We start from the raw sequence: 27,579 nt of genomic DNA, 5'->3' as shown, positions 1-27,579 counted from the left end.
TTTAATACTGTTTGTCCTTTTGTTCCCAACTGTTGCCAATGCTATTTTCTTGTTCATTATCCACTAAAATGATATGGATTGACTAGAATGATCATTTATGAGTATAGGACTTAATCAAAACTTCAAAATGTTTATCTTCTATATATTAAATTTTATAGATTATATAAATTGTAAGGAAAAAGCAAGCAAAAGGTAAATGTATATAAAATGCTATTAGTGTGCTTAACACCATACCAAACACAGAAAATATTATTCCTGTCCCATGATAATTGCCTTCTTATTGAACTAACAAAATTTAAAATAGCATGTTCCCCTTCTTTGTATGTTTGCAACTGGTATTTATCTATATATCTGTATATCAGTGGTTCTCAAACTTTTTTACTGGTTACCCCTTTCACATAGCAAGCCTCCGAATGTGACCCTCCTTGTATATTAAAAAGTGTTTTTAATTTACTTGACACCATTATAAATGTTGGAGGCAAAGCGGGATTTGGGGTGGAGGCTGACAGCTCGCGACCCCCTGAGGGGTCCCCCAGTTTGAGAACCCCAGATATATATAGATATATCAGGGGTTCTTAAACTATATATAGGTGACACTGGCAGCACTGCATATTAAGTTTGCTTGACTCTTCTCATTGTAAGACTGTTTGCTGTTGCTTATAATTTTGCCAAACAATAATCATTTGGGCTGAAATTTTGCATGCTGGGTATCTGTTTCAGGCTGAATTTTTTTCACTCTTTCAGCTAAAATGGTTTACCTGTATTTGAGAACAAGATTAGGGGAAAATGTTTTGCCCATATTTAAAAATATCTTAAAATAACTTTGTTGCGAAGCTTTAGCACCTCCGTGTTTTTGGAATAAGGGTTTGATGTTTGACAGTGTGCTCGCCGCAGGATGTTCCTTTTAGCTACCTGCATGAAAACTTTGGCTTAAGCATAAGCCTATGAAAACTCTGTTTGTACATGCTCAGTAGAGACTTGTTAGAGTTTGGAAGTTTAAACTCATTGAATATTCCATATGCATTGGGCATTTACCATACCAGGACTTCTGGGGCTGAGCAGCACTTCCCTTCAGGAGCTTCACTTGGATACCGGGGGATGCTGTGGCACCAGGCACAGGACCTGACAGCTGGCAGAAGATGCACCAAATAAGGCTATGTTTTAGTCACGGGTATTTTTAGTAAAAGTCACAGACAGGTCACAAGCATTAAAGAAAATTCATGGCCCGTGACCTGTCCATGACTTTTACTAAAAATACGAGTGAATAAAACTTGCAGCGGGGGGAGCCTACCCAAGGGAGCTGGGGGAGGGTGACCCAGCTGCAGTGTGGGAGGGGGTAGGGTGTTGGGGCATGGTTAGGGTGTTGGGGCAGGTTCTGGGTGGAGCTTACTTGGGGGGGCTCCTGGCCATGCCTCCCACTAGCTGCTGAGCGAGGGGGATGTCTCCACTTCCGGGGAGCCTCCCAGGTAAATGCTGCCCAGAGCTTGCCTCACCCTGTCCTGTGCCCCTACCCCCTCCCATACCCAAACTCTGTTGCTCGGGGGGAGGGGGGGGCGTGAGGGCGCGGTGGCCCGAGACTGCCCCAGCAGCGGCCGGTGCACCTGGAACGGGCTCCCTGAGTTGCTCCTGAGCCAGGTGCATGGGCTGCTGCAGAAATCACGGAAAGTCACTTCCGTGATCTCTGTGACAAACTCGCAGCATTAATACTAAATGCTCCCTCTGTTGGTTCCTGGCTGAAATGCAGAGGAGTGGGGGCAGCAGGAGCCTGAGAGTGGAAGGAAGCAGAGGGGAAAGGAGCTGGTAAGGAGTGCTTGCAAAGGAGTAGAGAGGGAGAAGGACTGGAGCCCTGGCAGTAGGGTCAGTAACTACTAATGCACACTTCTATCCAGAACCTGATACGTAATCTAGGAGTCCTGAATCCACATTCTTCTGCTGTCAGCAAATAGCTGTGAAATTAATTGGCAAAATATGTGTCCCATCTCTCGCTCCTCCTCTGCTCCTGTGGCTGTTCTACGTAGAAAATAACAGCCTACTACTGATTGCCATTTACATCATTTGCTTAAGTGGCAGAAGTCTGTGCTGTGGATCTAAAGGTCCTAACGCTATTGACAACCCGTGTTGGGGGCAATATGGTTCCACCTAGTAGAATCTCATTTTTCAGTGTTTTTTTTTTTAAACATAGGAAATTACATAAAAAAATACATTAAAAATCATTAAGGTTTCAAAGTCAAGCACTCCAAAGTTCATCTAGAATGAATGAATCAGTTGTGTAGTAAATACGACTGTTGTATGTCGGACCATGGTCTCTTCTGCTATGGATATTGGATAGCGTGTAGTGAATGAGGTAAGGGATTGCAACATATGGGTAAAAAAAGTTATTAACCTGGAGAACTATAGTCTGTTCCTTCCTCTGCCACCAGACTTCCCAGAATCACAAAGGCTTAACCACTTAAGACAAACACTAAAATGAGAATGTTCACAGTTTACTACTGATTGTTTGTTCCTAATTTCTGGTTGCCCCATGTGAGACACCAAGGATCAGATTTACAAAAGTGTTGAGCACTCATAACTGCATCATCATCACAGGAAATCCCAAAGGGATGTGGCCGCCTTGGTAATCAAACGCCACTGGATCGATCTCTAGCAGAATGCTTACGGTGGTCGAACTGTAAGTTCAGGTTATGCTTATCACTGGTAGTCTTATTGCACCACAGACGCTTTGGGAGTTTGTGATCACAGGCATTCCTGGATACACGCACTTCGGAATTAATTGATTTTCCATCCTAATATGTCCATACTTAAGACTGAAACTGAACCAGTGCTGATGGAGCTGGTTGCTGGGTTCTGCTTCAAATAGAAGACATAAGAATTGCTATCCTGGGTCAGACCAGTGGTCCATCTAGCCCAGTATCCTATCTTCCAACAGTGGCTGGTGTCAGATGTGTCAGGGAAGGAACAGAACAGGACAATTATCGAGTGAACCATCCCCTGTCAGCCAGTTCCAGCTTCTGGCAGTCAGAGGTTTAGGGACACCCAGAGCATGGGGCTGCCCCCCTGACCATCTCGGCTAATCGCCATTGATGGATTTATCCTCCATGAATGTATGTAATTCTTTTTGAATCCAGTTATGCTTTTTCCCTTCACAATGTCTCCTGGCAATGAGTTCCACAGATTGTGCATTGCGTGAAGTACTTCCTTGTTTTAAACCTGCTGCTTATTAATTTAATTTGGTGACCTCTGGTGTGTTATGTGAAGGGGTAAGTAACACTTCCCTGCTTACTGTCTCCACACCATTCATTATTTTATAGACCTCTATCATATCCCTCCCCACCCTTAATCATCTCTTTTCTAAACTGAACAGTCGGTGTCTTTTTAATCTCTCTTCATATGGAATCTGTTCCATACTCCTGATCATTTTATTGCCCTTTCGGTACCTTTTCCAATTCTAATTTCTAATATATCTTTTTTTGACATAGGGCATCCAGAACTGTACATGTGATGTGTGGTGTGAGCGTACCATGGATTTATATGGTGGCATTATGCTATTTTCGGTCTTATCTATCCCTTTCCTAATGATTCCTAAAATTTTGTTAGCTTATTTGACTGCTGCTGCAGACTGAGTGGATCAGAGAACTATCCATGTTGACTCCAACATCTCTTTCTTGAGTGGTAACCACTAATTTAGAATTCTTTGTATGCATAGTTGGGATTCTTTTCCAAAGTGCTGTACTTCGCATTTATCAACATTGAATTTTAGTTGCCATTTTGTTTCCCAGTCACCCAGTTTTGTGAAATCTCTTTGTAAGTCTTTGCAGTCAGCTTTGGACTTAAGTATCTTGAGTAATTTTGTATCATTTGCAAACTTTGGCACTTCACTGTTTACCCCCCTTTTTCCAGATCGTTTGTGAATATGTTGAACAGCACTGGTCCCAGTACTGATCCTTGTGGTACCCTGTAATTTACCCCTCTCACTGTGAAAACTGACCATTTATTCCTTCCCTTTGTTTCCTACTTTTAAACAGTTAATTTTCCATTAGAGTACCTTCCCTTTTATCTCATGACTGCTTACTTTGCTTAAGAGCTGTTGGTGAGGGACCTCATCAAAGGCATTCTCAAAGTCCAAGTATGCTATATCCACTGGATCACCCTTGTCCGTGTTTGTTGACACCCTCAAAGAATAGATTAGAGAGGCATGATTTCTCTTTACAAAAGCTGTGTTGACTCTTCCCCAACATAGTGTGTTCATCTGTGTCTGATAGTCCTGTTCTTCTAGTTTAGTTTCAACCAGTTTTCATGGTACTGAAGTTAGGCTTACTGGCCTGTAATTCCCAGGATTGCCTGTGGAGCCTTTTTAAAAATCTGTGTTATATTAGCTATCTTCCAGTCATCTTGGGCAGAGGCTGATTTAAGTGATAGACTATGTACCACAGTTCATGTACAGCAGTTTCGTATTTTAGTTCCTTCAGAACTGGTCCCGATGACTTATAACTGTTAATCAATTTGTTCCAGAACCACCTCTGCTGATGCCTCAATCTGGGACAGTTCCTCAGATTTGTCTGCTAAAAAGAATGGCATAGGTGTGGGAATCTCAGTCACATCCTCTGCAGTGGAGACCAATGCAAAGAATTTATTTAACTTCTCCACAATGGCCGTGTCTTCCTTGAGTCCTCCTTTAGCCCATGGATTGTCCAGTTGCCCCACTGATAGTTTGGAAGGCTTCTTGCTTCTGGTGTACTTAAAAATTTTGTTGTTGGCTTTTGTGTCTTTTGGTAGTGGCTCTTTCACATTCTTTTTAGCCTGCTTAATTATATTTCTTTAGTTGATCTGCCAGAGTTTATGCTCCTTTCTGTTTTCCTCAGTAGGATTTTACTTGCAGTTTTCAAAGGATGTCTTTTTGTCTCTGCCTCTTTTTCTCTCTTTAGCCATGATGTCATTTTGTTGGTCTTTTTTTTTTTTAATACATTTGGTTTGAGCCTTTTTTTTTAACCAACATTTCTGTTTAGCTTACAAGCATTTTGCTCTTGTGACTGTTCCTTTTAAATTCCATTTAACTAGCTTTCTCATTTTTCTGTAATGATGCTTTTTGAAGTTAAATGCGTCTCTGGTGGGTTTCTTTTGTATTTTTCTGCCCTATAAGAATGTTAAATTTAATTACATTACAAATTAAATTTTATCATGAATTTATCATCATTTCTGTTCTTGTCCTGCCACTTGACATGGTTTTTAAAAAAAGTGAGTACGTATGAAGAATGGGTTAGAAAATAATATTGAAAACTTACAATGCTATTACATTAATCTATGGTGGTAGAACTTCATAATTGCATTGTATTTCAAGATTGTTAACCCATCTCAAAAAAGTAGGTAGAAATACAAGGTTTCTAAAAGTAGATGACAAAAATTATTAGAGGCATAGGAGGACTTCTTTATGAGGTGAGATTAAAAAGATGAGGACTACTTAAACTAGCTAGGAGGTGAGTAAGAGGGGATAGCATGAAGATACATAATGCTGCTGAGGGTATTTGGACGTTTCTAAGTTAATCATTTTTTGCAATAAAAGACCAAGAGGATGGCCAATGAGATTGAAGGTCCAGAAATTTAAAACTGATAAAAGGAAATATATTTCCATGGATTAATTACAAATTGTGTAACTCTGCTACATTTTATCACCGAGACTGAGAGTTTATTTTGGCAGGATAAAAAATAGATTAGACAGTCGTATGTTTAACAGTCACAATAACATTAGATAAAATAAGCTATAAAGAGTATGAACCCTCGTGGTTCAGGGAAAAAGTCACCCACTAACTAATAAGTTTCAGAGTAACAGCCGTGTTAGTCTGTATTCGTAAAAAGAAAAGGAGTCCTTGTGGCACCTTAGAGACTAACCAATTTATTTGAGCATGAGCTTTCGTGAGCTACAGCTCACTTCATCAGATGCATACCGTGGAAACTGCCACTAACTAATAGAAGTTTAGGAAGCAATTTTTCCTATGGGCATCTTATTTCATAGTAGTTCATTATGGGATTTCTTGAAAAGTATCTAATTCTGGCTATGACTAGAGGCAGGATTTTGCACTACATAAATTACTGGTCTGATGTGGTATATTTGTCTTAAGGATCCTGTTATTTATTAAAATTATTTGATTTTTGACCTCTAATCATGATAGAAGTTGAATATTTGTGTAACCAGTGCTTTGAAGATTTTTAAACTGATTGTAATTATTTTATTTTTTGTGATTTTTTTAAGATGATGAGTAAAAGTCGTTCTGATGTGTCAGATCTCAAAGTAGGACAAAGCACCATTGAAGATATCATGTCAAGAGCTTATGATAGCTTTGATATTCAACTCAGCAGTATACAGCTACTTTACTGCAAACATCGTAAGTATTCACAACATGAATTGCTTTTTGTTGGAACAACTGAAAAAAACTTTTTGGTAACTAGTATGCCAATTTTTAACAAACAATTGAGTTTCCAGTACATTTTGTTCTTCAATTCCACAGATGAGTACATGCTAGGCCCTGATTGCCTTTAGGACAGATATTTTTAAAACTGCAAATTGAGTCCCACACATCTACACACAGTGAATTTCCCAAGTCCTTAATTAAGCCTGACAACCAAGCTGCGCAACCTTATTGTACACAGTTAAGTCGACATAAAGTAGCTTATGTTGACCTAATTATGTCCATGTCTACACTACAGCCTTCCTCCCACCGTTGTAAATGCCCTACTGTGCCGACATACTAACTCCACCTCCATAAGAGGCATAAGGCTATGTTGGTGTAGTTAGGGCAAGGAAGTGTCTGTAGATACTGTGTCCCAGGAGCCATGAAATTGACAAGAAAGCCCCTGCTCCCATGAACAGCTGGGCTAGACTCTGCTCCCAGCTGGGACCTGAAGCCCAGGTGACTTCGATTCATGGGGCGAGAAGCAGGGGTGGCTTTGGACCCCACTCCCAGCTGGGAGCCAGAGTGAGAAACCTGAGCAGCCCCCCACCCGCTCCTGGTGTAGAGTGGGGGGCTCAAGAAGCTGGGGCAGCTGAACCCTACTCCCCAGTGGTGAGAAGCCCCAGGCGGCTCACTCCCCAGCTCTCGGCAGGGAATGGGAAGCTGGGTGCGGGAGGAGCATGCTGCGAGTCTGTGGGGCAGCCCGGCTCCTGGCAGGGAGCTGCCAGCACAGCTGAGAGACCAGGCTCTCTGTTCCCCACACTGCCCTCTTAGGTCTCTGGAGGTGCTCCTGGTGAGGACGGGCACCACCAACCCAAGGATGGTAGTGTGGACATGCACCACTGCAGCAATCTAATATAGGTTGACTTAGGTTTGTAATGTAGACATACTCTTAGTTTTTGATTTCTTACAACTGCATAGACTTTTGAGGCCGAAAGGTCTCAAGATTACCTAGCCTGGTCTGGCTCATATTGTATAGACCATAGAATTTCATTTGTGATTTTGGCATCTAGCCAAATAACATTGGTTTTCCTCCCTTATCCTTCCTTATTCTATACTTTCCCCAGCTCCAGAACACATTTTCACAATGTATTCAATGTATTGGGGAAATCTGTTGTGGCCTAAAATAAGTAATACAACTGTTTTCCTTTCACTAGATGAAAATTGGAAGGAGGCTCGTAAGCTAAAATATTCTTCACAACATATCTTGCGGCCTATGGATGTGAAAGTGGAATTTAGCAGGGCAATGGTTGTCACTGATGCAAGAATGCCTAAGTATGTTTTTCTTTCTGTTGTGTAAATGTTCATAATAAATGCCTTTTTAAGGGAATAGTCCCTACAAGGAACAATTATACTATAATTCTTAAAATGAATTATAGGCTAAAGGAAGCGTAGTTTAATATTTATCGTATTTTTTTTCCTCTAATTTTATTTCTTACTTATATTATCATGCAAATGGTCCGGGTCTTATTGTGTGAGGCACTGAACAAAAAGACTGTCCCTGCCTCAAAGAATTTACAATTTACAAGTGATCACTCTCATTCCAGTGTGTATGGTAACACCCATTGTTTCATGTTCTCTATGTATATAAATCTCCCCACTGTATTTTCCACTGAATGCATCCGATGAAGTGAGCTGTAGCTCACAAAAGCTTATGCTCAAATAAATTTGTTAGTCTCTAAGGTGCAACAAGTCCTCCTTTTCTTATTACAACTTGAATGGCTCTTTAACAGTTTCAGTGTTGTGCTAATAGGTCTGGCAGGCTGGAAGGCTTTTTCACTTTTAAGTTACTAGATCCCCTCCAGAGTAAGAGTCACCAGGCTGCAGCAGCCAGCTGTGGGAGCTTACAGGAAGAGGCGGGAGGGTGGACACTTAAACCCAGTGGTGCCCCAAATTTTCAGGTGCCTTACGCAGCCTTGTATGCTGCCTATACCTAAGGGCAGCCCTGATTCTGGGTGTGTATTTTCAGGGCAAGATTGCGTTTATCAAGGACAGAGGAAAGGATGTTGCAGTAATTGAGATAAGAGCCTGGTTTAGAGTTTCAGCTTTGTGGCTGGACAGGAAAGTCCATTCCTTACAGATGTTACATAGAAAAAAATGTGGAAGACTTAGACAGTCTGGATACGAGGGCCTAGACAGCGGTCCAAGTTGAAGATGATTTCCAGGTTACAGGCCTGAGTGACAGGCAAGATGGTAGTGGTGGCCACAGTGACCAAGAAAGGTGGTAGTGGGGAAGATTTGAGAGGTTGGGAGGAAGAGCCATAGTGAGCTTGTGCAGACTGCTAAATATCCGTAAGATGTCAGAGACAGGCTGAGACTTGAATTAGGACAGAAGGAAACAGGAGTAGAAAGGTAATAGTCAGGAGTCATGAGAACAGAGATGATGGTTGAATTTATGTTTGTGAATAAGAATACCCAGAGAATAAGGTGTGGAGGGAGAAGAGAAGAGAGCTGCATTGGGGATGGTGAGGAACCGCCAAAGGACATGCTGAAAGAATGAATAGAGAGGTAGGAGGAGAAACAGAAGCCAAATTGGAGAGGATCCAAGATGGAACTGAAGGAGAGGAATTCTAGACTTTCATTGTAAACAGCGCATTCAGTGAGCTTAGAGATGAAAGGGAGAATGGAGATTTGGGATGGTGGTAGTTGGCGAGACAAGTGGGGCCAAGGGTATGTTTTTTTTAAGGTGGGAGAGACAAAAGCATGCTTGTATTGTGAGGGGAAAGAGACAGGATAGTGAGAAACTAAGGAGAAGAGTAAGGGGGAGATGAGAGTGGGCATGAGGGAGATCAGGAGATGGAATGGGGTAGGATAGGGTCACTGACTCACTGGGGCAAATTGGAGGGGTTAGAGGAGGACAGCAGATTGGCAAACTTCTGTATCTGTGACTACGGAGAAAGAGGAGAGAATTGTGGCAGGGAAGAGAAGTCAAGATGAGGGGAGGGGAAAGGTCAAGTTGTATTTTACCAATTGTCTCTTAGAAGAAATCTGTCTTGTATTTACAAATCTTAGATTTCTGTCCTGTGTAATTGGCATCGTACCTTTAATAGCACATAAGATTTGTCAAGAACAAATTATATTAAACCAACCTACCTCACTTCTTTGACAGGATCACTGGCCAGCTGGATAGGAGACAGCTTTTCATGTGATTTATCTTGATTTTAATAAAGCTTTTGACACAGTCCCCATGATATTCTTATCGGTAAACTACGGAAATGTGGTCTAGATGATAGTACTATTAGGTGGGTGAAGAAGTGGTCAAGAGACCATACTCAGAGAAGTTATCAGAGAAGGCTCCCTGTCCAACTGGGATGATGTATATAGAGGGGGCCTGCAGGGGTCTGTCCTTGGTCCAGTACTAGTCAATTTTTTCATTAATGACTTTGGTAATGGAGTGAAGAGTATGACTAAAATCTGCAGATGACACCAAGCTGGAAGGGGTTGCAAGCACTTTGGAGGACAGAATTAAAATCTAAAAGGATCTTGATGAATTGGTTTGAATTCCGTAAGATGAAATTCAATAGACAAGTGTAAAGTGCTACGCTTAGGAAGGGAAAAAATAAACGCACAACTACAAGATGTGAATAACAGGCTTAGGTAGTAGTAGTATTGCTGAAAAGGATCTGTGGGCTATAGCGAATCACAAATTGAATATGATCCAACAGTGTGCGGGTGCGAAAAAGAGGACTGTTGTTCTTGTGTGTATTAACGGGAGTGTTGTACGGGAGGTAATTGTCCTGCTCTGCTCAGTCTTGGGGATATCTCAGATGGAGTGTTGTCTTGTTCTGGGAACCACGCTTTAAGAACGATGTGGACAAACTGTAGAGAGTCCAGAGGAGAGCAGCCAAAATGATAAAAGGTTTAGAAATCTGTCATATGAGGAAAGGTTGTTTAAAAACTAGGCATGGTGAATCTTGAAGAAAGAAGACTCAGAAGGGACCTGATGATAGTCTTCAAATATGTTAAGGACTGTTATCAATGTAGCCCAGCCCTGAAGTGTGGCTGCAGCCTTCTCCCTTTTCACTTCAGGGTTATGGGTCCTGGGTTCACCTCTAAGGGCGCTGGTACCTGCACCCAAGGAAACCCATCCTAATGCAGAGAACAGAGGGCTTGTCCCTTGGGGAAATATTTAACAAGCAATCTTTTATAGAGGAGTGTCAGTCAGAGCACAAAAAATAAAATAGCTATCACAATTCCCAGACTAATGAAAAAATAACTGGGAATTTATTAGGAACGGGAAACCCAGGACAGGGGATAATGTGATAAGGGATCAAGATAATAAAAGACAAAAACAACAATACATAAACACTATCCCTCCCAAATGTACCACCAACCCTGTGCTCCTTCACAGCACTTGCCTAGGCACATGGTGAGTTTAAGCTCAGTCTTTGATGGGTAGTGCAGCTCTGAAGTCAGTGGAAGACTTAAAACAAAATAGCAAAATGAATACAAAGGGATGTTCTTACAAATTATTTATGCCAAGGATGGTAAGATTTTTCTTGTAGCTCTCTAGTTTGGATTCCAGTGTGCAGTTAGGCTGGCTTTTGGTAGCCTAACCTTGAATCATAGAATATCAGGGTTGGAAGGGACTTCAGGAGGTCATCTAGTCCAACCCCCTGCTCAAAGCAGGACCGATCCCCAATTAAATCATCCCAGCCAGGGCTTTGTCAAGCCTGACCTTAAAAACTTCTAAGGAAGGAGATTCCACCACCTCCCTAGGTAACGCATTCCAGTGTTTTACCACCCTCCTAGTGAAAAAGTTTTTCCTAATATCCAACCTAAATCTCCCCCACTGCAACTTGAGACCATTACTCCTTGTCCTGTCATTCGTTACCACTGAGAATAGTCTAGATCCATTCTCTTTGGAACCCCCTTTCAGGTAGTTGAAAGCAGCTATCAAATCCCCCCTCATTCTTATCTTCCGCAGACTAAACAATCCTAGTTCCCTCAGCCTCTCCTCATAAGTCATGTGTTCCAGTCCCCTAATCATTTTTGTTGCCCTCCAATGGACACTCTCTAATTTTTCCACATCCTTCTTGTAGTGTGGGGCCCCAAAACTGGACACAGTACTCCAGATGAGGCCTCACCAATGTCGAATAGAGGGGAACGATCATGTCCCTCAATCTGCTGGCAGTGCCCCTACTTATACATTCCAAAATACCATTGGCCTTCTTGGCTACAAGGGCACACTGTTGACTCATATCCAGCTTCTCGTCCACTGTAACCCCTTGGTCCTTTTCTGCAGAACTGCTGCCTAGCCATTCGGTCCCTAGTCTGTAGCGGTGCATTGGATTCTTCCATCCCAAGTGCAGGCCGCTGCACTTGTCCTTGTTGAACCTCATCAGATTTCTTTTGGCCCAATCCTCCAATTTGTCTAGGTCCCTCTGTATCCTATCTCTACCCTCCAGCGTTTCTGGTTTAGTGTCATCTGCAAACTTGCTGAGGGTGCAATCCACACCATCCTCCAGATCATTAATGAAGAGATTGAACAAGAGATTGACTCTTCAGAGCCTTTAGGGTTTCTGGTCTCTGCTGAGATGACACTGTTCAAGGTCCCAGAAATTCCAAAAGGACTGAGTCTTCTCTTGGGTAGGAGTGTGTAGGGTAGACTAATCCTCCCTGGCTGTGATGCTTCTGTTCCTGCTACACTCCCAACACAGCCAAAATCAAACCCTTTGTCTCTGAGTTCTGCTTATGATTGGTTCTTGTAGAACTAGCTAGCAACACTATCTCCACCCTGGATAATAAGCAGTATAGGAAATGGAGTTCAGAGCATCTGTAGCCATTGCTGCTGTAGTCCAGGGGTGAGTCCACTAGAGGCTCTGTGTGGTGTTTCAAGAGCACCATCTCCAAAAGGGTTACACACAGAGGACAGGGATTGATTGTTCTCCATGTCCACTGAAGGTAGGACAAGAAGTAAGGGGCTTAATCTGCAAAGGAGATCTCTGTTAGAAATTAGGAAATAATTTGTAACTCTAAGGACAGTTAAGCATGGGAATAGGCTTCCAAGGAAGGTTGTTGAATCCCCACTATTGGAGGTTTTTATGACAAATCACTTGTCAGAGATGGTCTAGTGTACGTGGTCCTGCCTCCTGCTTGAGGTCCTATCCAGCTCTACATTTCTGTGCATCTGAAGTGTTGTATATTTGCTATAATACGCTGATCTATACAGTAAAATGTTTTTTTTTAATCCGGTTATAGTGAATCTGGTTATTTATTATACACATTTAGAAGTCACTTATAACCAAAATATCTGCGTGTAGTTTCCATCTTTATAGATTGAGAAATGTTGTTTCACGAAAGCTTATGCTCAAATAAATTTGTTAGTCTCTCAGGTGCCACAAGGTACTCCTGTTCTTAATGAAATCATCTTTCCTCACCAGAACTTTGAAATCAAATGTGGAAAGTGTAGGGACTGGGTTGAATGCTGGAAGTTCCACTGTCTACAGTTAAATAAAAGCTGATATAAAGAGAGGTCTTAGCATTCTTTCTAAATATGGACAGACTTGAATATCTCTGAGATAAGAGTGAAACCAGAGGTAAAAACCTGCTATTAAATATACCCTATCTTTATTTACTTTGAATTTCAACCTGACAAGAAAGAGCTGAAGAGTTCCAGACAAATTCAGGTGGTTGGTAATTCAGAGATGAAGAGACAGTGTCTGAGAACTGAATTATAGGTGTTTTTAATCTTTGTAGATAGGAACCAGCCCATTGAATTTCACCTGGAAGTAGCATAGCAACCACAGTGTATGACTCTATTACTGTGGGTCAAAGAACAGATGTTCCTCTTTGAGTGCTTGTGCATGCCCATTCTAGTGTAGGTGTGTGCGTGTCCTGAGCATAGTAGCTGGAATTTTTTCCCCAGTGATACCTGTTGGGCTGGCTCCAGCACCCTCTGGTGCCACGTACACATAGAGCCGCTATAAAGGGCCCTGCTGACCCACTCCCCTTCAGTTCCTTCTTACTGCCCATTATGGTTACTGGAACTACTTTTATTGCTCAGGCACTTTTCCTAGTGGTTTTCTCTTCTTTATAACTGTATATAGTTATTGTAGTGGAGTGTGTTAGTTTTTAGTAGTTAGATAGTTGTTTGAACATCTCCATGCACAGTGAGGTTCATCCGTTCCCCATGGCTGGGGTATGCCTCAGTCAGTGGGCTTCAAGCCCTGTGCTTCCTGCGTCAAGTCGATGCCATTGTGCAGCTTGGACTCAAGTTGTCTCCAGGGCTTGGGGGAACCTCACAGAAAAGACCCTACCAGATCTGCAGGGACTTCAAACCCTGCACCAGGGAGGACCAGGAAGAGAGGTTGAAGGTCCTTCTCATGGAGGCCAGCCCTAAGATCTGCTTCAGAACCATGTTGAGTCTCAGCACCAAGAACTTCAGCTTTGGTGCACAGCACGTCCCGCACTGGTCGTGAGTGTTGGCACTGATCTTCATCCACAATACCCAAGAAGTAACACCAGAAATAGCACAAGAACTGATCTCTGATGCCAAAGGCAAGCAGGCATAGGGACCGGGATAGAGTGAGATCCCTGTTGGGCCACTCTTTCTCTCCAGCACCGCAATAGCCAATACAACCGGCTCTAGTACCTTCACAGGCCCTGCTGACTCTGGCACTAGAGGCATTGCCATTGGCAGACAGTGTGCCGGTTAGTTTGCAGTGTTGTCTACTTCAGGGGCATTTGCAGCAGCCAGAAACCTGTTTTTTTGCTACCAGTTCCTGCATCCCAAGAGGTTCAGGACTCTGCACCGTCTGTACCTCAGAACAGCAGAGAACTATCCCCTAGCCACTGCCTGGTACGAATGCTGTCCTCTAGGGGTGAACCCTCTATAGTAGCTTCATCACAGGTTTTTTTTAGGCTGCTATGACTTTAATATGTGGGAGTCTATGCAAAAATTTAAGGACTTGCTCCTCCAGGATGCCAGATAGGCGTTCTCCTCACCGATTCAGGAGGGGAAAACACTGACGAGGGCCGCCTTGCAGGCAGCCCTGAATGCAGCTGATTCTGCAGCCAGATCCATGGCAATGACAGTGACCATGTGCAGAAGCGTGTGGTTGCAGTCGTCCGGTTTCCCCAGGAGGTACAACAAAACCTCCAGGATCTCCCCTTTTGAAGAGTCTTCACTCTTTTCGGAGTAAAGAGACACCGGACTCCATGGTCTTAAGGACTCCAAGGTGACCCTGAAATCTCTGGGACTATATACCCCAATGATATCCAGGAAACATGACAGGCCCCAACAGACTGGCCATTACTTTGCCCAGCCAGCCAAAAACGGTCCTGCAAAGGAGGAAGAGCAGGGAGTTCAGGCGTAGACCTCGTCTACTGACCTTAACAGGGCCGATGCAGACCGCACCCAGACACTTGGGGAGCTCAAAGCACTCATTTTGATGAGATGTTCAAGGTCGAAATCTCAATCCCCACAATACCGGATCCAGTTACCCCTCTGTTTTCCAACTGACTCTCCCACTTCTTCAATGCCTACACCCACATTACTTTGGATTGTTAGGTACTCAACACAATAGAAGTGGGATACACCTTCCAGTTTTTGTCTATCCCACTTCCCACCCCTTCACCTCATCCCTCTTCAGGGACCCTTCTGATGAGCAATTGTAATAAGAAATCCAATCTCTCCTTCAGGTGGGAGGCATAGAAGAGGTTCTGCATCATTTAAGAGGAAAGGGGTTCTATTCCCATTACTTCCTAATCCTGAAAGCCAAAGGTGGTTTCAGACCTATCCTAGACCTGTGTTGTCTCAACTGCTATCTCAAGAACTTAAATCCTGCATGGTTTCTTTGAATTCCATCATTCCCTCACTGGATCCAAGAGATTGGTATGCCCTCCTCGATTTAAAGGAGACCTACTTCCACATATCAATTTTCCATAGCCAAAGAAGGTTCCTAAGATTTGTCACGCATTACCAGTTCACAGAGCTTCCATTTGGCCTGTTGGCTGCCCCCTGGGTTTCAACTAAATGTATGGTGGTGGTGGACGCTTTCATCGGAAAAGGGGCAGTAGACTTATTCCCGTACCTCAACGACTGGCTTGTCAGAGGCCAGTCCGGAGCTCAGGTGGAACCCAACATCCATCTTATCCAAGCGACCTTCGGGGCACTAGGTCTACTGATAAATGCCCAGAAATCTACACTTATCCCTGTGCAACAGATGGAGTTCATTGGTGCCAATCTTGATGCCACGCAGGCAAGGGTCCTGCTTCCGGAAGATCGGTTTCAGGCAATCATAGTCCTGATAAGGTCCCTTCAGACACATTCGGTCATGGCAGCTTGGAAGTGTTTGAGTTTTCTGGGCCACACTGTTGTGCATGTACTTAGTAGAACACACGAAGCTATGTCTCAGACCTCACCAACCCTGGCTGGCCACGGTATACTCACCTTCAAGGCATCATCATTTCCGGCTCACTGATGTGGTGGCTGAACCACCGTGAGGTCTGTGCATGAGAACTCTTTTCACAGTCTCAACCGTCGATATCTCTAGTCTCCAACGCGTCAGTGCTCGGCTGGGGAGCCCACTTAGGGTCCCTTAGGACTCAAGGTCTATGGCCTCAAGAAGAGCTCTTCAAATCCATGTCAGAGAGCTCAGGGCAGTCTGCCTCACCTGCCAAGCATTCTTGCTCCACTTTACGAACAAGGTTGTTTAGGTTATCATGGACAACACGACTGCCATGTTCTACATGAATAGGCAGGGCGGAGTGCACGCTTCCCCCTTACGTCAGGAAGCAGTCCAACTGTGGGAGTTCTGCATAACACATTCAGTCCATCTAGAAGCATCATACCTTCTGGGAGTGGAGAACCAGCTGGTGGATCACCTCAGCAGGACTTTCTCCTCTGACCAGGAGTAGTCCCTTCATCTGGACATGGTAAGGGACATTCCAATGGTGGGGCATTCCCCTTATAGATGTTTTGGCTACCTGTAACAACAGGAAATTCCACTTGTTCTGCTCCCTGTGAGGCCACAGCCCCATGGTCTCTTGTGGACACCTATTAAGTCTTTCTACCTATTCTGATGAGTCACAAGGTTCTGGTGAAGATCAAGTGGAATCGGGTGCTGATCATTCTCAGGGCCCAGGCAACATTGGTTCACCACCCTCATAGGCCTTTGGGTGGAGACCCCGCTCCTGCTTCCACTACACCCGGACCCGATCTCTCAAAACCATGGTCAGCTGCTCCACCTAAACCTCGGCTTTCTCCATCTGACGGCCTGTAAGCTCCATCTCTGAATCCTGAGGAGCAAGCTTGCTTAGAGTCTGTAGAGTCCTGCTGGGCAGTAGAAAACCCTCTACCAGGACCACTTACTTTGCAGAATGGAAGTGATTCTCCATCTGGTCCTCCCAACATGGAATTCTGCCTATGCAGTCCTCATTGCAACACCTTCTGCTTCTGAAATAATATGGTGTGGCTCTTTCTTCAGTAAAGGTACATCTAGCTGCCATTTCAGCCTTCCATGCCAAAGTTGACAGCCGGTCTTCTTTTTGCATGAGATGGTTGTGATGGGTTGGGTCACAGAGACCCACCTTGTGACTGCCATCTGATGTGCTGAGACTACCTGTGAGCCCGTTTTCCCTGGCAAGTTGGGACTTCAGAAGCCTGCCTTGTTGAGCCAGACATGCCAGTCTGCTCCAGTACGGACCCAGGGTCTGAACCACGTCCCCCCAAAACTGAAGACTTAATTGAAAATGGTTTAGAAAGTGCTTCTGTCTCCAGCACCCAGATATCCAGTTACCCAGGGGGTTCCAAACCCCAAATACATCGGTTTTACTCTGTATAAAGCTTATACAGTGTAAATTCATAAATTTGTTCGCCCTCTATAACGCTGATAGAGAGATTTGCACAGCTGTTTGCTCCCCCAAGTATTAATTACTTTGGGTCAATTAATAAGAAAAAAGTGATTTTATTAAGTATAAAAAGTAGGATTTGAGTCGTTCCAAATAATAACAGAACAAAGTAAATTACCAAGCAAAATACAACAAAAACACGCAAGTCTAAGCCTAATACAGTAGGAAACTAAATGCAGGTAAATCTCACCCTCAGAGATGTTCCAGTAAGCTTCTTTCATAGACTAGATGCCTTCCTAGTCTGGGCCCAATCCTTTCCCTGGTACAATCCTTGTTTCAGCTCAGGTCGTAGCGAGGGGATTTCTCATGACTGCAGCCCCCTTTGTTCTGTTCCACCCCCTTTTATAGCTTTGGCACAAGGCGGGAATCTTGTCTCTCTGGGTCCCCACCCCTCCTTCTAAATGGAAAAGCGACAGGTTTAAGATGGATTCCAGTACCAAGTGGCATGACCCAAGCCTTCATTCTCCCTGGCTTGACTCACAGGAAGTCTTGCAAGTAAACAGAGCCATCTACAGTCAATTGTCCTGGTTAATGGGAGCCATCAAGATTCCAAACCGCCATTAATGGCCCATATGTAATTTGCATAATTACAATAGGACCTCAGAGTTATATTTCATATTTGTAGTTTCAGATACAAGAATGATACATACATACAAATAGGATGACCACACTCAGTAGATTATATGCTTTGTAATGATACCTTACAAGAGACCTTTTGCATGAAGCATATTCCAGTTACATTATATTCACACTTATTAGCCTTTTTTCATAAAATCATATAGAGTGCAATGTCACAATGGTTATCCATTTTCTTAAAGACCCCCCGCCCCTCCCAGGTAAGAGAGGGATCTAAACCTCTCTCTCTCCAGGGATGCTGAGATGATGGTATACCTTGAGCAGGGAGTTTACATCTATGAAGTTTGTATCCATGGCAAAGTGCCTGCCAGATGGTATCAGCACATTGCCTCAATTATAAGCCCTAATGCAGAGCTTAGGCAGCTCTGCAACAGTTTTGCTTCATCCACAAGATCCAGGGTCTTTTTATACCCCAGATCTCTTGGCCATTCCCAGTTCTGGTTAACTTGCTTCTGTGGGTATGTCTTCTACTGATTCTCCACTGTAAGGCTGCTGGTCCATTCCCCTTCCTTGTCCCCTTCAATCTGCTGTTCCTACAAGAAAATTCTGCTGCTGCAGCTGTTATTCATTGCCTTCTTTTCTGATGCTTCATCAGCTGCTTATCAGTCATTTTACCTTCTGTGTACGAACACTCTGTGAGCAATGTGTCATCTCAAACCTTCAATGTATTCCAAAAACCTATAAAATAAAAGCTGTATATAGTATGCTTGCTGAATACAGACACAGATGGGGGGCTCATAGTTAAAGCACGTCACAGTAGCTAATGGTAACAAAGACTACGTCAGTCTTCATTTTCAAGGAAAGGCACAATTTCTTTTTAAGTCAAAAGCTAAAAAGCTTCTGACTGCTTCTGCTATCTTTAAATCCAGGAGCAATGGTAACTATTAAGAATCTTGGATTACAGATCACCTAGGCAATAGGTGGGCAAGTACTTTCAGGTCAGGTAGTGATCATAGACTTCGCCAGTTCCCAAGGGACAAAGCAAAAATAGAAGAGACAAAAAGGCAGTTTGAAATGTCTCTCTAGAAATATTGAACCTATGGACAGTACTGAAGAAGAACTCTTAAAAATTCTTATTACAGAAAGAAATCTATGACTTGGTCAGACCTAGAGACCCGGTGATTCAATTTGAAATTTCAGTATAGTTCAAAGAGACTGGCTTGTCCAAAAATGAAGAGGAATGGTTGTTGCAGTTCTATATTTAATCTGAGAAGCAGATGTAGCTAGATTATAAAAGTCGAAAATCTTGATTGATTTCAAACTGCTTTCTTAGTCTCTGGTTCACACCTAATTATGCTTGTCCTTATGGTCCTAATCCTGCAAATACTTAGGTATACCACATGACTTCAAATCAGTCTGCTTGCAGTACCTAAAGTTAAATGTGTGTAAGACTTTGCAGGATCAAGGCCTGTGTTTGGAAAAGTCCCATTTCCTGTGTGCCAACATCTCCCTGCTTAACTTTGACTTGTTTTAGAAATTCTTCATACATTCTTTTGTCTCCACTTTTTCTGAACTGTTGCCCCATATACTGTTTTAGGTTTTTTGCCTATATTAGAGCCCCAACCCAACAAAACACTTAAGTGCTTTGTTATATTGGAGTGCTAGATTGCACACTGCTTGGGATAGAGATAATGTGTTTTACTTCATAAAGTACTGCGTAAGTATAATACTATTTAAGTGATGTGTTATAAATAATACAATAAAACAAGCAAGTAACAGAGAGGATTTCCTGGTTGTGGGACATGAGAAATCAGAAGTGGGTAAAGTACCCCTAAAATTGGTATTTGGAGTCTTCCTTTCACAGAACATGGTAGCAGTAGGGAACTTAGAATTGCACAGATATCTGTTGGAAGATGAGTTCAGCAACAGTTTTGTATAGATTAAATAACTTTTCCTCAAATATAACTGGAATATATCTTACGTTTAGTATTTTTTTCTGTTTTTGTAATTTGCTGCCAAGTAAGTATGGTGTTAGTAATAAGAAAATGAATGCAGCATTTTAATTGATACAGCCATTTGAAATAATGGAAATTATTTATATAACAGATTCAAAATTTTTGGACAACTGCCTTTGCTCTCTGTTCAAATCTCTGATCAAAAGCTGATGGGTATCTTGGAGCTAATTGACAGCATTCCTAAACCAGAAAGTGGTTCTGCTACCATGTCTGCTTCCAAGCCAACTCAGGTAAGCTAAGTTTTTTAAATGGTAGAAAAATAGTTTACTAAAATATATAAGACTTGGGTTTGGAAAGGCGCTTACAGGAGTTAAATCCCCAACACCCTTTGAAAATCACAGTCAAGTTTCTACTCTGTAGAAAAAATACAAGTTTTGCTCATAGACGTTACTATACTGTGTCTGTAGTGTGACTGCCTGGTGAAGTTTAGCTTGATTAACCCCGTAATTATCAAATATTTTCATATAATTTTAAAAATACCCTTACCTAGGTTGCTAGTATATTACTTTGGTAAAAATTAAATAATATTTGAAATCTAGTTTACTTTTCACTACAACAGTTAATTTCTTTGTTTATTGTCTATTGTTTATTCTCACTTCTTCTGTTTAAAATTATTTCCTTAAATTCACATTCAGGTTTTAATGTGCTAGTAGTTACTGCAAAGCTTGGGTTGCAACTCATTTTAAAGAAACAAAACAAACCTTGTTTGTATTTCAGTTAAAACAAAATCATGGAAATAATTCTATTAGTTTTAAGTTATATAAATAGTTAATTTTTAGAAAACAAAAATTCTGACCCAGATTTAACTGGATACTGCCCTCTTAACGAATGAGCAGTTTTTAATCAGCTACCTCAAACTCCATTAACTGAGTTTCCATTCCGCAGTGTCTCTTGTCTTGATTACATAATGTGCTTTAGTCAGTAGAACTTCCGGTTTTACCTTGGCTGTGCAGCTGAAGAGTCAGGAACAAATCTATAATTTACTTTGTTATGGTTTGGGTTCCCCCTTTAGGAACACAACCAAGTGAAAACTGCATCTTGGCAACCAGTGACAAGAAGTTTCGAGATGTCCTGCTTTTCCTAAGCTACAGAGAAAAATAAATCCTTTTAAAAGATTTAAATTTGGGTCCAGGTCAGTTTGTTGTAGATGGGAATCTCTCTGCTTGTCTTCAGGACCCTGCTACTTTGTTAGGCAGTTTGCTCCACGGTACACAGTAGTTACTGTTCCCCACTTCCAGAAGAGACCAGAGCTCTGAGCCTCTTGTGCTGCTCCCTTGCAGTCTTTTGCATTTAGAAGCAGTCCCCACCTGCCTATACTAGTTTGCCATCTCAACCATGGGCCCCATTAGAGGGAGAAGGAGGTCACCAGTCTTCGCATGTAAAGCTGTTGAGGTAATAGTAAAGCAAGCAATTTATTCTTGCTATAAGCAGAAGTTTCAGCTCACTTGTCTAGCCACTTTCAGCTGGTGCATTTTTTAGGCAGATACCGACATCTGATTGCAATGTATTTGAGCTGAGGACTTCGTCATTGGAACCTTGGTAGTGTATTTTCACAATAAGGTGATAATTTGCATTGTCCCTCTTTCTGTACCACAGGCGTCAGAAGCTAGTCCTCTCCTCATTCTATACCAATAAAAAAGTCTAACACATGCTGGATGGGCAATCTTCTGCTTTTCTTCAAGTGATTGCAAATTGCCATTTAACTTTAGGCGTACCCAGTGCACCAAAGCTGAAGATTTTTTTATAGGGGTACCTGTCAGGACAGATGTTACTCCTTTTAGGAGCACGTCTCTTGATTTGTCTGAGTCTCCTTCTCAATTGGAGCATCGAAGGAAATTATATCCCTCCTCTGTGGGTTCCATGAGCAAATGGCAGAAGACTTGGAAGCAGCCTCAGACAACTAGCGCAAAGAATACCTCCTCTGCCACCAAAAAGGTTTCAGAATCTTGTTCCCTGATTTGATACTTTACAGAGTTGCTTGGGTATCAAGGTTAGAGTGCGAGACCCAGCTCAGTGTTCACCAATACTGATGGATAGCTGTCGCTGACTCCAGTGCCATCCTTGCTATTGTTGAGACCAGCACTAACTACCCTTTCAATTGTGGAACCTGCCTCCATTTCAGCAGTGCCACACAGTGGAGTGCTGTCAGCCTTGTTGGTGTTGACAATGCCAGAGACCTGTGAGGTGACTAAGGACCTCCTGTGCTTCTTGGTGCTGGACTCTCCACTATTACAAACGGACATGGACCATCCCCTTCAGCTATGCAAATTCTAGGACCACTCTTGGAACCAGTGTGAGTACATACCATTACAGCCCTGGACTCACCACCATTTTTCACCTTGGCACTGACTGCGAAAAAGCCACCAATGCGGTTTCCAGGCAGACAGCTGGTACCGATTGCTTGTAAACATTTGTTTGTTTCCTTCGGTACTGATGTCCACACATCAATCCCACATTCAGTCCCCAGTGAGTCTGCCCACAACTGCACCACGTTGTCCAACAGGCTATTCCTCCTCCTACTCAGAGTGAGAGATTGGATTGTATACCACTCACACATTACAGTCCTGGGTTTTCCCTCTTTCTTTAGAAACGGGCTTTCATGTATGCCTTAGGCATGCCTACAAGTACAGGTTTAGAGAGAAAACTTTATGGGGATGTCATATTTGGCCTTATGGTCTTCCACAGTCTTCCTACTGGAATACTTGGGGTATGCCCCCACCCCCCTTCAAGATCAGCCTCCCCCATTGTGGCCCAAGACCATGCTGCCTTGAAGGAATCATTCCTTCCGAAAAGTATGTAACGGGACAGTCAGAATCAACTATCTTACACTGAAGTCACTCCCCTTCCCATGAATTCTACTTTATCTCCAGATGAGTTGTTGGTTCAGAAGTCTTCCTTTCCAATACCCGATGACTATAACATGTAGCAGGAACTGGTTAAGAGGGTGGCTACATCTTTGGACATACAGGTGGAGCTAGTTCAGGAGAATCCACACAAGTTGGTGTACATCGTCCACACTACTGCACCTGATAGGGTGCCATTGGATATTATTAAAGCTATGTTGGATCCTACAGAGATGCTGTGGCAGACACCCTCATCCTTACCTCCCATAGTTAAAAGAATTGAGTATAGATATCGGGTTCCTTCAAAGAACTTGAACACTTTTACTCCCTTCTGACCCCTGGGTCTTTGGTTATGATAGTTAATGAAAGTGTGCCAGGGCCTCATGAAATCTATCCCCAAGGACAAAAAGTAAAAAGAAAACAGGACTGACTTTGTTGGCAGATTTATTCAACGTTAGGATTGCAAATTCATATAGCCAATAATCAAGGACTTCTGATTATATGTGATTTTTCTTATTTATTGGGACATGATGTCCAAATTCTTGGCTATATTACTGGAGAAATCCAATGAGTTGTTCCAGGTGATACTTGCTGAAGGTCATCTGGTCATGAGAACATCCCTCCAAACTGCACTAGACGTAGCTTGCACAGTGACCAGGATGATGGTGGCAATGGCAGTGACCATGTGTAGTTCCTCTTGGTTGCAGTCTTTCAGCATACCTATGAAAATTCAACAAACTATTGAGGACCTACCCTTTGAGGGATGTAACTCTTGTTTGAAAAAGTGCAGGAGGCTTTACATTCTGTCAAGGATTCCAGATTCAAGGATTCTGGTCCTTGATCATCTACATGCCAGCTCCTAAGAGAAAACAGTATTGTACTCAGTAGAGCAGAGGCAGGCCTTTTATCCCCCAAGACAACTTTATCAGATTAAAAGGAGAAATAAGTCTTGGAGGAGGAGACCACCTCCTGCTGTTGCTTCATCTAAGCAGCCACCCACCTCAAAACAGCCTGTTTAACTTTTTGGATGAGATGAGCGTATCAATCCATTGGGATTTTCCTTGCTGTACTGCTCCCTTAAGGAATAAGCTCTCTCTCTTCCTTGGTGCTTGGAATGCTGTTAAAACAGATCAGTTTCTCTCCATCCCTTCTTCCCTTGACCACTGCTTTTCAGTGACCAATCAAACTCAGGAGTCTATTATCAAGTGAGAGATACAGACTCTGCTCAATTTAGAACTATAGTGGAAGTACTTCCACGGCACTGGGGAAAGGGGGTTTACTCTTACTTCCTCATATTGATGTCCAGAGGGGGCCTGTGGCCTCTCCTAGATCTGTGAAACTTAAACAGATTTATCAAGAAAATAATGTTTTGCATGGTTTCCCTGCTTTCCATTATTCCTTCCCTAGAACCCGATGATTGGTATGCTGCTTTTGACTATGCTTGTTTTCATATAGTTGTCTACCCTATTGTAGGAAATTGCCTGAGACTCCTAGGACAGATAGTAGCTTACTCAGCATACCAGACTACCTGAGGTTCACACAGGGTGGCTGAAGACTATTTATTGTCCAATAAAACATCAACTTGACACGCTGGTTCATGTACCAGCCAGAGTTGTGTCTTCATTAAACTGGTGGATGAACCTGTCCAATGTCTGCAGCGAGGTTCCCTTCTCACCTTCCCTTCCCTCTTGGAACAGACATTGTCCTTAGGCTGGGGAGCACACTTCGGGGATCTCCAAGCCCTGTGGTTGAATCAGGAGCTGGCTGTATACATATATATACTCAAACTTAGCGCAGTCTATGAGTCCCGTCCAAGCTTCCTGTTACATGTTAATGCCAGTATGGTATAAGTTCTCATTGACCACACCATTGCGAATACTCTGTTTAAATAGGTGGGGTAACCAGATGGGACTGGTTTTGCCAGGAAGCAATAAGTCTTAGGAATTTTTGCATTCAGAACTCAGTGACACTCAAAGCTTCACACCTTTTGGTGATACAGAACTGCCTCGCACACCACCTCAACAGATGCTTCAGAACGAATCATGAATGGTCTCAAAACTGAAGTGGTCAGTTTGATATTCCAGACTTGGTGAACACCTGTAGTAGGTCTGTTTGCCCTAATAAAGAACAGGAAATGCTACCAGCTCTGTTCCAGAGTGTGTCACAGTCCACTTTCAATAACGCATATGTTCTTATTACAATGGAAGGGCAGCCTGCTTTATGTTTTCCCTCTCTTTAATTCCCCGGTAGTTCTCAATTCATAGCACCACATCAAATTGCTCTTAAATAGTGCTTGCTTGGCCAAAGCAGCTCTGGTTATCAGACCCTCAAATGCTTCCTGTCCTACCCAGATCAGAGATATATAATCTCAGAATCAGAGATGTTTTCTACATCCAAATCCTCAGAACCCTCTCTTTACTGCGTGGATGCTGAGTGGTTAACCCAAGGGGAAACAGATTGCTCTTTCGTTGTTCGGAATATTTTACTGAACAGGCGAAAGCCATTCACCAGATATATTTATTTTATTAAATGAAAGCTTTTTTTCGGTCTGGTCCAGGCAGTGAAGCATCCCTCTATCATAGATAGGCTAAGGTGCATGACAATCTGGAATACTTGCTCTACCTAAAAGAGCTGGGTTTCTCAATTAGTTCTTAGAGTTCACTTGGTTGCAATCTCAGCTTTCCACCCCTGTTGGAAAGTTGGCCTGTTCTAACCCAGTGACAGTCAGATTTCTAAAGGGTATAAATAGATTGTGCCCTCCAGTTAGGGACCAAGCACCACCCTAGGTCTCAAAGCTGATATTGTCAGCTCTGATGGGTCACCTTTGAGCATCTGGCTTCATGGTGATTTTTACATCTCTCAGCTAAAGTGATTTTCCTCATGGTCATCACAGTGGCGCCAATGAGAAGTGAAGACTCCTATTTCCCCACAGTCTTCTGCTCCTCTGTCTCTCTTAGTGACCACATGGTAAAATTCCTTCTAGCTCCCAATTGCTGCTTGGTTCTGCAGAATGTTTTTGTTTTTTGTTTTTTGGGGGGGGGTGTATGTCTGTGTCTGAGACTGTCAAATGAACTTCCCCGAGAACTACAGTCCATCACAAATCTTACCACTTTCCACTCCAAGTGCAAGACACATTTCTTTGGGTTTACCTTCTCTAATATAAGGGCTCTTTGTGTGTGTGTGTCCGTCCGTCTGTCCAGATATATTGCTTAATGTGCTACTAGAAAATGCTCAGACCTCGCGGTGATGACTGTGGTATAAAAACGTATGTAGACTAGAATAGAAATGTATATCCCCAATCAAAAGCTCCATCAGCATCTGCTGTCTCCTACTTTTTCCAGTACTGTGTGGAGGTCTGAGGAGGACCATCTGTTCTTTGTAGTCTCTGAAGCTTATGGGGAGCGATCAAAGGGAGATGAGGAAGCTTTCTAGTATGTGCTTTCTTCCATTCCCTCCTCCCCCTGGCTTGTGGGGGAGCCTCCAGACCCTGCCCTGCCTTCTAGTTTCTCCCAGCCCTGTGAAGATGGAACTTCCAGGTCCAGCTGTCCTCTTCCTACCTCCCTCCAGGTCCATCTTTTCCATTCTCCCTACCTCTTGAATTTGTGAAATAGAGCTTCCAGCCCTTTCTGCGTACCTCCCATTGTCATCTTATAGCATTTAAAGGAGCTTCTATTAGCTGCTGCTTCCACCTGATTTGTGAGGCCTTGTTTTGCCCCATTTCTCTCTCCCTAAATTTTAATACCCTTAGGCAGAGTGTCCCAAACTTTTTTTTGCTGAGCCCCAATTTGGAGACTGATGTCCCATGAGCATGCGCCTCCCGCCACCCCCATACTAAGAAACAGTATTTTTGCACAGAACAAGAGGATTTTATTTTCTTGGCTAATAATCCATATTGCTTAGACAGAAAGCAACATAAATAGCACAGTACCACAGTTCTTCTACTGAGTAAATATCAACATAAAACAGTGGTTTTCAACCTGTGCTCTGCAGACCACTGGCGGTCCTCAGACTGTGTTTAAGATTTCCAAAGGGGTCTGTACCTCCATTTGAAATTTTTTAGGGGTTCACAAATGAAAAAAGATTGAAAACCTCTGACATAAAAGAACGCTAAATGGTTTGCATTTGTCTCAGTGAGTAGGATAAACCTGTTTGCCCAGCACAATTATGGAATCTCTGTTAGATTTTGAAGAGTTTCGGTTGCAAATCAGCCTTTACATTGAAGTGGCTTCTACACTTTGTATGTGTGAGTGTGTGTGTGTGTGTGAGTGAAGAAAAGCTCACTTCACATAGATACCTTGAGGCAAAATGAATAAGTATTTTGATGGTGTTTGGGGAATTCTTTTTAAACTGAGAGAAAAAACTAATCAAGAGGTGTGATTTAAATTCTCTCTCAAAACAGAGTTATCAGCGTAGTCAATCAAATTCTCTTTTAGACTCATGCCAGTCTTGATCTTTGGTATGAAATCCTCTGAAAACCGCTTTCAGACCCAGGTGAAGTCCTGCAATTCATTTCTCTCTCATTTGGGAAACTATTTGCTGACTTGTGTGCAAAGCTGAGACAAATATTCAAAGATGAATTACATATTTAACTTCTAGAACATTTCACAGTCCATAATGACAGTAGACCATATCGGGAACACAGTTGCATTGTCTTGCAGCATATAAATACTCCCTCCGTAGCAAAAGATTTTGGCAAATCTCTGTTTTTGTGCATAAAGAAACTGTTACAGTTCTTGTCTTTTAATGAAAGGTTAAGTTAATTGAGCTTGTCAGATGTCAGCCACAAAGCCCAGTAAAACCTGGAATTGCTCGTCATGGAAGTAATTGTGAAATGGTGTTTCAGAGTTG

At 42.7% G+C, this 27,579-nt stretch overlaps 1 protein-coding gene across 4 annotated transcripts in view; it reads left to right on the top strand.

Moving 5' to 3' along the window:
• The window catches only part of VPS13A (vacuolar protein sorting 13 homolog A), a 285,176-nt gene that overhangs the window by 76,550 nt on the left and 181,047 nt on the right, over nt 1-27,579 (top strand). For all 4 annotated transcript variants that reach the window (XR_013346200.1, XR_013346201.1, XM_077817554.1 and 1 more), the window contains exons 21-23: nt 6,245-6,377; nt 7,601-7,718; nt 19,980-20,118. Coding sequence is in view for 2 of the 4 variants with exons in the window: in XM_077817554.1 (XP_077673680.1) it covers nt 6,245-6,377; nt 7,601-7,718; nt 19,980-20,118 (390 nt within the window). In the remaining 2 variants the exon portion in view is untranslated. The remainder of the gene's footprint in view (nt 1-6,244; nt 6,378-7,600; nt 7,719-19,979; nt 20,119-27,579) is intronic.

This window comes from Eretmochelys imbricata, chromosome 5 (assembly GCF_965152235.1).
Source record: "Eretmochelys imbricata isolate rEreImb1 chromosome 5, rEreImb1.hap1, whole genome shotgun sequence".
Taxonomy (NCBI): domain Eukaryota; kingdom Metazoa; phylum Chordata; order Testudines; family Cheloniidae; genus Eretmochelys; species Eretmochelys imbricata.
Note: the sequence above shows the minus strand (reverse complement) of the source record. Positions and strands in the feature narration are given on the sequence as shown.